Consider the following 16828-nt stretch of genomic DNA (forward strand, 5'->3'; position numbering starts at 1 on the left):
GAGCAACAAAGGAACAAGTCGGGGAACAAGAAAGGTATAACAAGGAAAGAACAAACGAAGCGTACGAGGAGGTGGCGATCCCAGAGTTGGGAATGAATTAAAGTTGCGCCTGAGAGGGACGAATGAACCGTCGTGAGGAGGGAGGAGGGTAAGGGAGGAGGGAGGGAGGGAGGAAGAGAGAAACCTCACGAAGGCGGGGACAGGAAATATACCTGCTTACTACCTACCTGCCTACCTGCCTTGCCTGCCTCGCCTGCCTCGCCTGCCTGCCTACCTAAATTTACGTACCTCAGGAGACATGGTGGGCAGCAGCGCAGTTCACCTGCAGCGACGGTGCTAGGCTGGGACTACTGACGAGCTCAGCACTGCACAGCCACCCGAGAAGAGAAGCTGCCCGTCAGGTACGCAGTGCGCACCGTCGCACTGCACAGGCGCAGAGTACTAGAGTGGACTCGGTGGAGTGCTACTACAGTACAGTGTACGGTGAAGGTCGGTTCCATTGGGACTCGGGAGGTAAGGAAGGCATCCCATGCCATGCCATGCCATGCCCACGTCTACGCAGCCAGGCAGCATATGCCCATGAGTCCATGACTGACTGACCGTCGCAGCTGAAGCTGCACGCTACATATGCAAGCCCGCATAAGTCCCCTGCACTTGCAGAAAGCTGCGCGAGGCGTCGCGGCGCCCATGCCCATGCCCATGCCCATGCTCAGGCCCATGCCGACGCCGACGCCGACGCCGACGCCGTCACTACTGAAAGAAGAAAGCGCTGGAGAACGGAAAGCCAAAAATGATTGCTGCGCTTCTTTCTGCCGGCTTGGGCATCGCTGCAGAACAGACAGTTACTAGTCTGGTTTCGAGGGCTGTCAGATCAGCCGCGCCCATTGTTATTGCACTGCACTGCACTGCACTGCACTGTACGTTCCTGAAATTGCATCCAGCGGCTCTTCCAGTCAGATGTCACAACGGCCTTCTCCAGATGTTCTGGCCTTGTCAGGGGCCGCTTCCAGAAGATTTGGTGTCCTTTATGGCAAGATTAAGAGCGATTAGGGCTGAGCCTTGAAAAAATCCTTCCATCAGGGCCACTTAAGTGCCGCGTGCCATGTCGCCGACTCACTGCGTCCTTCAGTTCAGGACAGACAGAAAGCAAGAAGAGAGTGAAGGAAGTAGAGGATATGGCACCCGGAATAATCCGTGTAGCCCCAGAGCAAGTACGGAGGACAGAATGTACTCGTCCACTTCCACTGACGGCGGATGTCTTGCATGCGCAGTGCAGAGACCGCACAGTGCGACAGATGCCGTGATCAGGACAGGTAGTCGTATATGAAACACAAAAGGCATTCTTGTCCTGAGCTCGTCATAGGCTGTGCCCGTATTTCAGTATCCTGTGTTGCAGCCTCTCCAGCTTCAACGGAGGAAACAGCCAGCACTGGGTCTCTGGTCGAGCATCATGCCAGACCAGGAGTGAGTCTCCTGCATGAGTAATTTTCCCCTCCCGAAGTCTCTCCTAAATGATATGGTATGGTATGGTAATGTAGGTATAAGGGGCAAGACCAGCCGGTCTCTCGCTGGTGCTCGTGGAGCTGGTGAGGGTGATGGTGAGTAGTCGCGCTTGTTGTCTGTCTCTCTCCCACTTGTCTATCGTCTCCTGCTCATGCCGCATGCTGGTCTCGAAGGCTGGCTCCTCCTTTCTGAATCCCATCCATCATCCACCATCCATCGTCTCGGACTGCACATCTCTCCACTTCACGGCCCCTGTCTGGCGAAGCTCTCCATGGGAGCTTCCTGGCCTTTCGAAGCGTGCTGGACCTCTGGATCTCGTTGCCCTTCGTCCCATCCTTGTGCAAGGGGCGGCTTCCGTCGTCCGTCAGGTGAGATGTTGGACGTGTTTGCAGAGCTTATTCGTTCACGATGCTTTTGGCGAAAAAGTGCGCTTGCAGTCTCAAGTCACTTCTGGCGCGCCATTGGCTGAGGGAAGGGAAAGGCATGTGAGACTAGACCAAGAAGATCCGAAATGGAATCTACCTCCACACATCCAGCCAACCAGCCAGCCAACCAGCCACACACCACTTACCGAAGCGAACTCACTGACTTGATGAAATCACTTATTAATGGAACAGAGTAGTGGACCTAGATGCATAAACATCCACCTGTGGCACGGCGAGGCGAGGTGAGGCGAGGCACAACCGAACGTGAGTTACCCACCTACATACTGCCTACTGTGCTAGGCACTCAGGCACTGTAGTCAGGCACCAAAATCTGGACACAACGGAGCATAAGGTAACGTAGGTAGCATAACAGAACACAAGGTATCGGTCCGCCTTATGGTTTGGTAGGGTATCTTCAGTTAGTGAGTACCTAGGTAGTGGATATCTTATTTCCATTATCACCGCTCGCGGGTGCAGTAAGTAGGCAGGTAGGTAAATTTAGGGTACGAAGTAACTCAGGTGGGCAAATTTCCCCAGTGCTGCCCGCCACAGTTGTCCTGGCACAGTACAGTACAGTACAGTACAGTACGGAGTAAATTTACCAGGCTGCCTGTACTGTAGCTCCGGCGAAGGCTTGGGCGTAGGGGAGGCGGGGCGAGGGGCGAGGGGCGAGGGGCGAGGGGACTGCTGGAAGTCCCGCAAGTCAAGTCAAGCCTTCCACTGCGGCCGATCTCGCTTTGCCCGACTGGACGCAAAAAAACTGAGGCAACAGGACCAGACGAGACAAGACTAGGTAGGTACCTTTCGTACCAGGTAGGTAAGCTAGGTAGGTACTGAGTCGAGGGCTCGGAGGGCAAGCAATGAATGGAAGCTACAGTCCACTTGGCAGTACTAGTACAGGCTCCCCAAAAGCGATTGAGGCGAAAACTCTCATACAGTACAGTACAGTACAGTATTGTAAATTTAATTGTCTATTCTTGGATCGGAGACCCCGTCAGGATCAACATCAGCATGAACTCCAAAGAAACTTTAACTTTAAATTCAGCCAGGGAGAGGTCTTACTACTACCGTACAAGTATTCCATTATTAAGTAGGTATTATTACGATCGCAACAGATGCTCCCAAGTGACATATGACTCCTTCGGCGCGTCTACCTACCTTACCTACGGAGGTACCTTACCTACAGGTACGGAAGGGGGTGGAAAGTAGGTCTCGTTTACTTATACTAGGCGGTGAGTATTATCGAAGGTTATAGAACCTATACCTCTATTATTAATTTAATAATAACTCCTAATTAATTATATATAGTAAATATTATTAAAATATATGAGATATATAAAATACTTACTTATATATATTATAAAACTTTTCTTAAAGAGAGCTATTCTTAATAGAGTACTACTTATAAACTTAGAATCTTATATTCTTTAGCTTAATATTTCTTTAATAAACTTAATTAATTATTAAAGCTTTTAAGTATAACTCTAAAGATCTTAGATACTTAAGTTTAAGAGATTATTAAGTAGTTTATAAGCTACTTTAACTATTAATAGTTAAGCCTCTAAGAGATCTATAAGTATTTCTACTTTAAGTATTATAATAGAACTCTTCTAAATACCTTTACTTAATATAGCTATTACTATTATACTTTTAACTATAAGCTATTTCTTTCTTATATAAATAAAATAAACAAGTAGAGCTTTTTTATTACGAATTAGAACTACTTAAAAGAGTACTAGTAAAAAGGAAAGTTTATAGATAATATAACGGTCCGGTATTTACTCGCTATAAATACAGAAGGCTATAGTTAATCTCTAATAATTAAGAGGTAGATATATTATATAAACGGAAAGATAGTTACTAAGTATCTAAATACTATTTAAAGTTAAGTATAAAGCTCTTATTTAATAGTAGATATACTAGTCTTATATAGAACTTTTATTCTTTAAGGATCTCTATAAATCTTATAATTCTAAGGCTCTAGGAACCTTAGATCTTATAGTTCTAAAAGCTCTATACTATTATATAATATATAGTCTTATAATTCTATTCCTAGTTCTTAGCTTCTTTATATAGTAAGGCTACTAAGCCTTAGAGCTAAGATATATATAATACTCCTTCTAAGTACGCTTATAATACTATCCCCTTTCTTACTTAGCGTAGTCCTTATACTTAAGTATACTAAAGGAAATATTAATAATAACTTATAGCTATCTTCTTCTTTTATTATATCCTTTAAAACTACTAAATATAAATAAAGGATAGTACTTACTAAAATAATTAACTCTTATAGTTCGCTTAGTATACTATATTCTAATTATATTTACTATTATCGTAATTACGTAGTCTTAAATAAGAAGTCCTAAAGGTATAAGAAGTATATCTATTATAGTATGAAATATAATACTCTTTAGGTTTCTATTAATAATCTCTAAAGCTTTTAGATAAAGGAAGATCGCTTAAAGTTTAAGAGAGATATAGCTTTTAAGGTAGCTATAGCTAGCTTAGCTTATATCCGTGAGCTTAAGTAGTACTAAGCTAAGCTTTATAAGTAAGAAAGGGAAATACTTTATTATAGTCTAAGAACTTTAGATAAGTTAGATAAAGCTAAGGTAAAAGAAAAAGTAGAAAAAGTAAAGGTATAAGAGGTAGTAGAGAGAGAGAAGTAAGCTTCTACTACTTAACTACTTATTTTACTATCTACTAGTAATCTCTCTAAGTTCCTACTTATTAATAAGCTATTACTTAATTTTAGAAACTCTTTTTAGGAAGACTTAGGTTTTATTAATAGAAACTTTATAATAACTTAGAGTAGTAGAAGTTAGATTTAGGTTCCTAGGTATTTTCTAACTATAAGTACTTTTTCTACTTAATTAAATATTATAGCTTACTATAGTAGTTCTAATAGTTAAAGATAGCTTTTACTTCGTATTTAGTATTTAGATTAATTAGTTATACTTTAGTAATAGAAGTAAGTAGTGCTTTTAGCGGTATTAGTTTAAGAAGGGATATATAGAATACTAAGTAGATATTTATTATTTTTAGTAGAGCTAGTTAATAATTAACTAGTCCTTTAACTTTAGTAATTTTAAATAGTCCTAGCTTCTTATAATCTAGTTTATAACTTAGTTATTTAGTTACGATATTTTTTCTAAGTAAGTAGACTTTATCTCCTTTCTTAAGTATTAATCTTATATTACACTTTCTATTATAGTAGATTATAGATCTCTATATAATAAAGAGAATATTAGCTAATAACTCTTTATAGAGCTACTTAAGCTTACTTACTTATAATATAGCTTCTTACGCGGTACTTTAACTAGCTATTAGTAAGTTATATACTATAGGATTATACTTATAATTCGCGTAGAATAGTGATACTCTAATAGTCTTCTAATTCACGCTATTATATATAAACTAAGTAAGTAAGAGTAGTTATATCTAGTTATTCTGCTTATAGTTTATATAATACTAAAGATAAGTCTCTATTATCTAGTTAATTTATTCTATCTATATATTAGTCTAAGGATAGAATATAATTGATATTTTCTACTTTATTCTTAAGAGCGTAATAAGAGTTTTCTAGAACTTCGAGGTAAAGAGCTTATTTCTATTTAAGATAATCTTATCTAGTATTCTATAACTTATAAAGATTATTCTAAGGAATACTTACGCTATTATAGGCGTATCTTATATCCTAAGTACTAGTACTATATATATATACTTTATAAACTTATCTGTTATTATATAGATCGAGTTATATATAATTCTTATAACTAAGTCTTTTAAGGGTAGTAGCTTAACTATAAAATCTAAAGTAATTAATTTCTATAAGTAAAGTAGTATTATTAGTAACTTTATAAGTCTATATAGAGTATAGTATATAATCTTATTCCGGATATATATATCGTATAATACTACTATATCTTTAACTACTTTTCTTATACCTAGGAAATAGTATTCCCTAGATAGCTTAGATAGCGCTTTAGCTACCTCCTAGTATTTATAAGCAAGTAGCTTATACTAGTATATAATAAATTTAATCTTATCCCTAGTAGATATATAGATTCGTCCTTAGTATAAAAGCGTACTACCTAAGGTAAAGGAGAATCCTTTACTTAGTTACTTCTTTTATTTAGCTATAACTAAGTTATTAGTATAGCTCTTCTAGATTTTCTTAGTAACTTAGCTTATTAAGGCTAGTTATTAGTAATTAACTATTAGTAAATTACTATCCTTTTATAGTATAGTATAAGATTCGTAAGTTTTATTTATAAAATATTCTAGTTTCTTACTTAAAGCGTTAGCTCTAGTGTTTTCTATTCCTTTAATATAAGAAATTCGAAGCTTAATAGTAGAGAGTATTTTATACTAATAAACTTACTATTAGTTTAGTTCCTTAGTAGTTATAAAATAAATAAGATTCTTATAGTCTATTAGGATCTACACTTTATAAGTAGCGCCCTTAAAGTAGACTTTCTATTTATATACTATATCTATAATTACTAGTAACTCTTTATTATATATATTATAATTAAGTTCTACTAGTAATAATTTCTATAAATAGTAAGTAACTAGTTACTATTTTCTACTCTTACTTAGCTAGCTAAGTATAGCTTTAATAGCGTAGTCTAAAGAATTTATCTTTATATATATTTCTTTATTAGAGGTAAAGGAAGTAAGTACTAGTTCTATAATAAAAGCTACTTTAATATTACGGACCCCTTGGCGCTATAGTTCAGTTAGCACCTATATAATAATAAAACTATTAGTAGTACTATAGGGGTATTAGTACTAACGAGGGAGCAGTACTACTAATAAGGTAGTACTAGCTAGGGAATAATAATAGGATAAGCGAGTAGTACTACTATATACTCACGCTTTAGTAGTAATAGTTACTTAGATTATAGTAGACGATAAGTCACGTGATAGATCCCTAGATCCTTAGATCCCCTTATAGGAAAACAGATCTAAGGATCTAAGGATCTAGTATCCTAAGGGATCTAAGGCGAACGAAGGTTCTATATAAAACTAATATATCTGCTATTAGATAGGAGCTTTATACTTAACTTTAAATAGTATTTTAATACTTAGTAACTATCTTCCTATTTACGTGATATACCTACTTCTCGATTATCAGAGATCAACTGTAGCTTTCTGTATTTATAGCAAGTAAATACCGGACTGTTATATTTAAGTGCTTTAAACGCCTTTTATATGCTATCGGACTAGTAGAATTCCTTATCTTTATAAATTAACTCTATAAGTAGCTTAGCGATTTTTAAGTAGTCTTTAATAAATCGCTTATAAAAGTTAATAAACCTAAGGAATAATTATACTTTCTTAATATTTATAAGCTTTATTTACTTAATAATTACTTTAATCTTTTTAAAATCTATAGCTAATCTTGCGGTAGTAACTATATAGCTTAGGAAGATAACTTTATTTATATAGAAGTTATACTTCTTTAGTTTAAGTAATAAGTAGATATCTTCTAGCTTCTAGAGGATAGCTATAATATCCTTTATATATTACTCTTCTGATTTAGAGTAGACTAGTATATTATCTAAATAGTATATATATATTATATCTAAGTAAAGCTATAAAATATTATTAATTAGACACTGAAATATAGCTAGTATATTAGTTAAGCTAAAGGGTATAATTATATACTTATAGTAACTAAAACGAATATAAAATACTATTTTCTCTTCTTTACTCTTAGCTATCCTAATAAGGTTATATACTTCTCGTAGGTTAAGCTAAGTGAAAATCTTAGCTCTAATAAGTTTATCTTATAGCTCTTTAGTTAACAGTAGTATTATTATATAGTAGTGGAGTGGGCTTTCATATAGTAGAGAGCTTACTTAATTAAGTGGAAGTTATAGTATTAAAAGATATATTTAAAAGAGTGTTACCCTTTAGAATCAGGGGCTAAGAGTATATTATATATATATAGTATACTTACTAAGTATATACTAAACTTAGGATAAGCTTATACAGCGCTAGTATTCGATATACTCTTATAGTATATTTGAATCTATAAGAGCTTACTATTAAATATACTAAATATAAGATTAAGTCTAATATAACAAGTATTCTATATAGTAATTATACTTCTTAGATAAGTATAATAGTAACTGTTTTATATCTAGCTACTTATATACTTAGTAATAAAAGAAATATATTATAATTATATATAATAGTAGATATACTTAAAAGTAAAGTATTACTTAATTAAGTAAGTTTATAAATAAATAAAATCTAAATATTAAAATATACTTTAAAGCTATATATAATCTAATTAAACTAAGTGAATATATAGAGATCTAAGTATAAGATTCTTAATAGAAATTATTCTAGTATCTAAATCTAAGTAGTATATATATATTCTATATATAGAGTATTATTAAATTTAAAGTAAAGCTCTATAGCTATTATATAGTATTTATTACGCTATAAGTATACTAATTAGCTAGATTAAGTAATTATATATAAGTTTAGAAGGTATAATAGTAAGTAATTATTATTATACTTAAAGGAGTCTCCTAATTAGCTAATTTAAGTAATCTAGTTAGTAATTTATTTATAAGTTAAGTAATTACGATTATATTATATACTTATATATATATATATATATATATATATATATATATATAATCTTCTCTTTATAACCTTATAACTTTAAGCTTACTATATACTATATACTCGCGCTTATATTCTACTTTTACTTTCTTTCTCTTTCCTTTTTTTATTACTTATTTCTAATACTTTTTTAAGTAATTAATCCCTTTATTATATTATTATATCTTATTAACTTACTCTTAAATCTTCTAAGAAGAAGTCTATACTAAAGAGATTCTCTACTAAGTGTTTCTTTATTATTTCTACTTTAACTAAGAGAATTAGAGATTATTTAGCTAGCTAAGTAAGTAATTTATATTTTATTTTTATTCTTTAATATTTATTTCCTTATATAATTATTATTAGTAGAGATATATATTTCTTATATATATATAGAGTTTACTTTAGTTAACTTATATATAGAAAGCTAATAAAAAGTATAAAGATTCTGCTTTAAATAAAGAAGTTATTATATAATCTAATAAAGAAGATTATAATAAGCTCTTTACTTTTATTCCTACTTTACTTTTATATTCTAGTTCTTCTTAAGATAAGCTTAGTAAAGCTAATAATAATACTTATAATAATAATAAAGATAATAATAAGCTTTCTTCTCCTTTTAAGGTTATATCTTATACTTATACTTATTTATCTACTCTCTTATTAAGTTATTCGCGCTATTCTCCTTTTATTAATAATCTCTTACTAATTATTATATTTAAGCTTAGTAGAAAGAAGAGAACTACTATTACTCTAGATTTATCTTATAAGTCTATAATTACTCTTACTTCTATTAATCTTCTAATAAAATTAGAGTTATATAAGAAGATTAATCTTATAAAAAGAGTTAAAAGTAAGTAATTATTCTATTTACTTCTTAAGTAATTATTTTTTAAAATCTATATTATTAATATATATTAATAATACTTATAAGAAATAAGTTTACTTACTTATACTTTAAATATATCTAGTCCGCGCTCTCTAGTAAAGATAATAAAGGTTATTACTATACTAATACTACTTTAAGTAGTAATTACTACTATAATTATATATTTAGTTATATATATACTCTTATATTTAATATAATTACTTCTATTACTATACGTTTAATTACTATTATTAATAAGAATAATAAGACTATAAGTTAAACCTTTTCTAGTTTTAGGATCTTATAGCTAATATATAATAAGACTAAGTATAGAACTACTAGGCTTTACGAGTTACTTTTAAGACTAAGCGCTTTAAGAAGAATAAGAAGGATAATAATTCGTTTAGTAAGATCTTAATATATCTTAGATATCTCTTTTATAAGCGTAAGAAGAATAATAATAATAATAATAGACTTAGTAGATTTAGTAAGATATTTATATTAAATTAGAAGTGTATTATAAATACTTTTAGTATTCTTATATCTTTATTAACTAGTAGATAGCTAAGCTTATATAAGCTAAAGTATAGATTTCCTTTAGTTTTTTACTAGATCTTTTCTTTACTTTATAAGATTTATACTAGATCTTTACTTTAGTTTATAGAATTTATAATAGATCTTTATATTAGATTAATAGACTTTTACTAGATTTCTACTAAGCTCTAAGTAGATTTACTTAAGCTTATAGTAGAATTAAGTAGATCTTTTAGTATTCTAAAGGAAAGATACTTATTTTATTTAAAGTATAAATAAAAAGTTTATATAACTCTTTTAAACTATAGCTTAAAATAATTATAATTAAAGCTCTTTTATTATTAATATATAATCTTTAAAGTTAAGAAAAGCTTTAAAGTATTTAAATTTCTAATAAAATAGATTTTTTATAAGCTTATTAGTAAGTATATTAGTAGTTAGAATATAAGTTACTTTAAATAATCTATAAGTATATTCTTATTTTAACTATATATTTTAAATATCTATATAATAAAGTTTTATTATAATCCTTTTATTCTTACTTATAACTGGCTTAATTATCTATTAATTATTATAAAAAATCTCTTATATCTTACTAATTTTAAGTACTAGATCTCTAAAGAATTATTATAGAGCTATTACTTCTTTACTTATATACTCTAATAAGAGTAATTTAGCTTCTATTATTAAAGTAGTTACTATAGCTTATAAGCTTACTTTCTAGATTATTAGATTACTAAATATTATAATTATATATTCTTATAATAAGTGTTGCGTTTCTATATTATTAGTAAAAGATATATTAGATATATATATAAGAGAGCTTTTATATTTTCTATTATATATAATACTTAGGAAATATATTCTAAAGAGGTAATATATAAGCTAATAAATAGTAGTAAAATACTTAAGTCCTAAGTTTATTATAAACCTTAAGAATATAATAGTAGTAAAAGCTATATTTAATCTTATAATAATTATTATATATAAGACTAAGCTTATATACTCTTAAAACGCCTTAATTTACTTCTTAGTAGCTTATCTTATATACTTTTAAAAATTAATAAGTAGAAGTAGTATACTTAAGTACTTTTTATCTATTAACTTAAACTTATAAGTGATTTTCTTAATATATTAGTTATAAATAAAAGTAATTATCTTATATTTTCTATCTTATATTACTTTAATTCTAAGGAATTACTAAATATCTCTAAGATTATATATATTATATACTTTCTTTAGCTTACTAATAATCTACTTACTAAGTAGATAATTATTATAATAATAGAGTACTTAGATATTATTTATATAAAATAAGATAAGTACTTTATACTTCTTATTTATAAAAATATATAAGGTTTCTCTAAGTATAAAGAAAGCTCTAGATCTATTAAAGTACTATTAATATACTTATACTAAAAGTATAGTAAGTCTTTTATTCTATAGAGAGCTTAATTAACTTATAGTATAAAGCTAGGCTTTTAGAACCTAAGAGAGAACTAATAGTATATAATTTTATTATTAATATCCCTAAGAGTATTAATAAAAGTATTAATTATATTAAAGTATTTAATTTCTAAGTTAAATTTTATTATAAGCGCTATAGCTATATGAAATAACTTTACTAAGAGCGTACTTATATATATTAATATAATTATATTCTTATTCTAAAGATCTTTATAAATAATAATATAAGATTAATATCTACTTATATATCTATTATTATCTACTTTATACTTAAATACTTATATTAAGGGAATAAGTGAGCTTATTAGCTTAGAGTTATATACTTCTAGCTTCTAATATTTATATTTATCTATATTCCTTATCTCCAAATATATATCTTAAATAAACTATTTCTTTATTAAATAATTCTTAAGATTTATCTATTACTTTAGCTCTAGTAGTAAGTTTTAAACCTTAACTTTAAGAAGTAAGATCTTCTTATCTAATACTAAATAACTTACTTAGATTACTATTATAACTATTATTTATATTATTTATATTATATATCTAAGCTTTTCTTACTTTTTAACTATCTTATACTAATTAAGTATAAAAGTAGTAAGAAGCTAATCTAGCTTATATAATAGATTTATATATATACCTTTAGAAGGATTACTCTTAAGATTCGAGTTACTTTTAATATTTAAGTTACTCTTATATATTTCTTAAAAGATAATATTAAGTGTTATAAATACTTCTTCTTTACTTTTTCTTTTACGCTCTTATTTTACTCTTATATTACTTCTAGTATTTAAGCTTAGTAAACTATTATTTAGTAAGCTCTTAGCGCGCTTTTATATATATGTATTAGCTCTTAATATTCCTATTATTCTAACTTATAGTTATTCTCTCAGTACTCTTACTATAGCTAGTACTAATATAAGTTCTCTTATTATTATTAGAAGTAATCTAATCGGAATTTATATCTCGATTCTTATTTAATAAAACAGATTCCTCGCTTAGTTCTATAGTATACTTATTTCTAAATCTATAAGTTACTTATACTTATTTTAGCTTAACTCCTTAAGATTCTATCTTATACTTAGAGTAAGTCCTGAATTAGATATACTTATTAATAACTACTTATTATCTCTTTAACTACTAAGTGCGTATTTTAGTTTAAGAGTATTTTCTAAAGTTAGAAGTCTAATTATAATACTTAGATTTCTAGTATAATCTTTTACTTCTAAGTTCTAACTTTTACTACTAATAATTATAAATAGAGCTTACTTTAAAAGCTTATAGAGACTAAGTAGAATCCTTTTATTTAATATAGTTATACGCTTAGTTTATTTATTACTAAGAATACTCTTTATATTACTTAAGATATATTTTATTTACTTATCTTCTTATAGGAGCTTAGTAAGTAATTAAGTATCTTAAATAAGGATCTTTACTTCTTTTTCCTTAGAGATATAAAAGCTTCCTTTATTAAAGTGAATATTCCGTGTAATAATAATATAATTAAGCTATAGTACTTAGATCTTATAGATATTAGAAGTATAAAAACTTATAAAGTAGCTAATATATATATATATATATATATATATTAACTTTAAATACTCTTTTTTCTTTTCTAAGTACTTATTCTACTATTAGTAAGTATATCTTATATTTATATATATAGATTCTATTTTAGTTAAGTTTAAAATCTATAGTTATATAAGTTATAATTATAAGATTATACTATTAAAAGTAGTTATAAAACTACTAGTTATTAATCTCTAGTAGTAATCTCTAATTTTATATTTTACTAAGGCACTTATTATAAAAGTAGATACTTACTAAAGTGTATTCTAATCTAAGTTCTTTAAGGAGATTTATAAATAGCTATATTTTTATTACTTATATAATTACCTTTTAGCTAGCTTATTCTACTATACTATTTGATTTATATATAATAGTAGGAGAGAACTTAAGCTTAATACTAAGCTTATTTACTTATATCTTATACTTTATAAATCCTTAAATTATAATAACTACTTTCTTTTAATTATACTTAAATTTATAGATTAAGAGCTTAAACTAATTATATACTTAGCGCTTAAAGCTTTTAATACTTTTAAATACTTTATTATAAGATTTTAATTAGAATATATAGCTAATAAGTAGTCTATTATACTTATATTTAAGTACTAAGAGCTAAGAGTAGTTTCTAAGGTATTCTAAGAAGTTAAATAGATCTTAATTAATCCTCTAGAATAGCTTTACTAATCTTCGCTTTAATAAGTAATAAGATATAACTTAAGTAATATATACTAGTATATAGTACTTATACTTTAAGTATCCTATAGTATTAGTTATTCTTACTTCTCTTAAGGCTTTTATTAGCTTTTAAAGAGTATCTAGACCTAAGTATTTTAATTATAGATATTATACTATTTCTAAATCTAAGTAAGATTTATTATAATTATAAGATAAGTAGAATACTTAATTCCTTAGATAATTTATACTTATAAATACTATAATACTAGCTTTACTAAATAGGATCTTATAAAGGTTAGAAGAGTAGTTTAAACGCTTATTATATTTAAAGAATATAAGATTAAGTTTATAAATAAGCTATTAGATTACTAGATAATCTCTTATAAGCTAATTATTATTATATTATCTAAGTATATAATTTATCTTATAGTACTATAAGCTTATATTCTAGAGATAAGCTTTTAAAATAATATTTATATAGAATCCCTTAACTATAGCTATATCTATAAGTATAAGGTTAAAAGTATTCCTATCTGTTCTAATAAGTATATTTCTAAGTAAGTAAGTACTATATCTAATAATTAGTAACTAGAAGCTTTTATACTTTATAGTATTATATAGATCCGCTTTTATAAATAAGCTTAGTTCTAATAAGAAGCTATTATTAATAAAATTAACAGCTTTATAATTATTTAGAAAAGTACTTACTAATAATAAGTAATACTTATAAGCTCTTTAAGTAAAGTAGACTCTAAGCTAGAATACTTAGTCTAAGTCTAAGAGTATATAAATATAATTATTACTAGGCTATTTTTCTTCTTTATCTATTAGGTTTCTAAGGAAGAAGCTCTTTAGCTTATTTAAAGATTTACTTAATCTTTACTTTTATAAAATACTTTTAATTTCTAGTAGAAGTAATAAGTTAGTACTTTTTCTAAACTTTATTTTAAGTAGCTTCTAGTATTTACTTATAAAGCGCTTATAAATCTCTTCTAATTTCTCTTTACTTAAGTTTAATTTATACTTACTAGTATTAGTAAAGAGTTTTCTATATACTACTAACTAGAGCTTATTATAATCTTTAGAGGCTTACTTATATATTCTATTATAAGAGTATAAGTACTTTTTCCTAAGCGCTTAATTTACTTTACTACTAGATTCTAAAGTAAGAGAACTTTATCTTTTACTATTTTTTTCTCTAAGAGTAATAAAATAACTATATCTTTTACTTTTACTACTTATAAGCTTATAATATTATATATTAACTTCCTTTATATAGAATAATTATATAAGCTATAAAAAGATATATAGCTACTCTTTTCTAAGATTATTAGCTTCCTTAAATTAGAGATAGTACTTATAGGATTATATATAATTAATGTTGCTTATAGTAATTAGAAAATCTATAATCCTAAGTATTCTATCTATATCTGAAATATAATATAAGATACTCTTATATATAAGCTTCTAGTAAAATATAATCTAAGTCCTAAGGTTAAGCTTAGCTTCTTTTACTAACTTAAGTGATAATTAATATTTACTTCTAATTAAGGTTTAGATAGTACTATCTATCTAATTTAAGATATATTTAAGTAATTAAAGAAGTACTTAGATATTAAAGCTTTTATTAGTAATAATTTCTACGCTTACGATTTTAAAGTATTATTTAGTTATTATCTTCTTAATCTATTTATAAAGCTTTTAGTACTAAGTTATTCGAAGTTGCTAGATCTTAGTATTTATCTTCTATAGCTTTTACTTAGCTTTTATTATTACTTTATAATCTAAAGCTTTTATTAATATAACTTATATTAAAGCTTTTAGAATAGTTTAAAGAGATCTAGAGTTCTTACTTAAAGAGCTCTATAGAGTTCTTAAACCTTATACTATTACTTAGCTTATAAGCTCTATTTTATATTTAGTATAGGAAATTTTATATAATTTTATCTTATAAGCTATTATATTAGCTACGATTTACTTTATAATCTAAGGGAGCTTATTAAGGATTTAAGTAAGAGAAAGAGTATTTAGAGCTTTTAGATTAATATAAAGCTAGAGTCTTAGAATATTTATACTTAGTATTAAGTACTTTATTTAAGTAAGGAAGTCTTCTAGTTTTAAGTATATAGTATTAGTACTAAGTAATTATTTAGATTCTAAATCTATTAGGAAAGTAGATATAATTATAGAAAAGTTATAAAGATTTAGGAATTAAGGAATAATTAAGAGATTCTAGTTAAAAGCTTAACTAAAGTAATAGAACTATATATATACTAAGTACTTAGGAGATAGATATAGCTCTTAACTATTATATAGTAGTAGAGTAGGCTTTTATATAATAAAGGGCTTACTTAATTAAGTGGAAGTTATAATATTAAAAAATATATTTAAAAGAGTATTACTCCTTAGAATCAGGGGCTAAGAGTATACTATATATATATAGTATACTTACTAAGTATATACTAAACCTAGGATAGGCTTATATAGCGCTAGTGTTTAATAAGTATATAATAATCTTTCTTTATAGTATTATTTAATTAATAGTAGTTAATATATATTTATTATCTATTATCTTTTTTTTCTATAAATAAGATATTACTCTTTTATAGAGATTTAGACTCTTAGATAAATCTCTTTACTAGGTTTTTATTAATATATTACTTAATTATTATTAAGTCTAATACTAAATATTCCTTAAGTAGTTAGAATATTAGCTTAGTACTTAGTTCTAACTCGATCTGATAATTATAGTCCTAGTATTTTAATAAGGCTTTAATACCTTATTATTTCTTAAATAGTACTATAAACTTCTTATATACTAATAGTATATCCTTTATTAGTAGACTCTTATCTTAGTATCTAAGCTTTTCCTTAGAAGTAGCACTAACCTCTTAAATACTTATTACTTTTATTCCTAGTAAGTAATAGTAGTTTCTATAATAACTAAACTTAAGCTTTCTTATTTACTAATTAATAATAAGGTTATACTTTTCTATCTATAGTAATCCTAGGATAATATCGTGCTTTCTAATCTTAGTAATATCAAATTAGATTATTTCAGAGTACTTAGTAATACTTATATAGACTAGAGTAGTCTAGACTTTAATTAGTCTATTAGAGGTAATCTTACTATCTACTAGTACTAGATAGTACCTTTTATTCT

At 27.6% G+C, this 16828-nt stretch overlaps 1 protein-coding gene across 1 annotated transcript; it reads left to right on the forward strand.

Annotated features, from left to right (window-relative positions):
- Nucleotides 1-682: 682 nt before the first annotated feature.
- ONS95_014835 (uncharacterized protein) lies at nt 683-2096 on the forward strand (the record flags this gene model as incomplete). The annotated part of the gene is made up of 1 exon (XM_058508515.1): nt 683-2096. Exon 1 carries the CDS (start codon nt 1596-1598, stop codon nt 2094-2096), a length of 501 nt encoding a protein of 166 aa, XP_058356202.1. The 5' UTR covers nt 683-1595.
- Nucleotides 2097-16828: the final 14732 nt, after the last annotated feature.

Source organism: Cadophora gregata (genome assembly GCF_030347475.1).
Source record: "Cadophora gregata isolate MNR1 chromosome Unknown scaffold_9, whole genome shotgun sequence".
Taxonomy (NCBI): domain Eukaryota; kingdom Fungi; phylum Ascomycota; class Leotiomycetes; order Helotiales; family Ploettnerulaceae; genus Cadophora; species Cadophora gregata.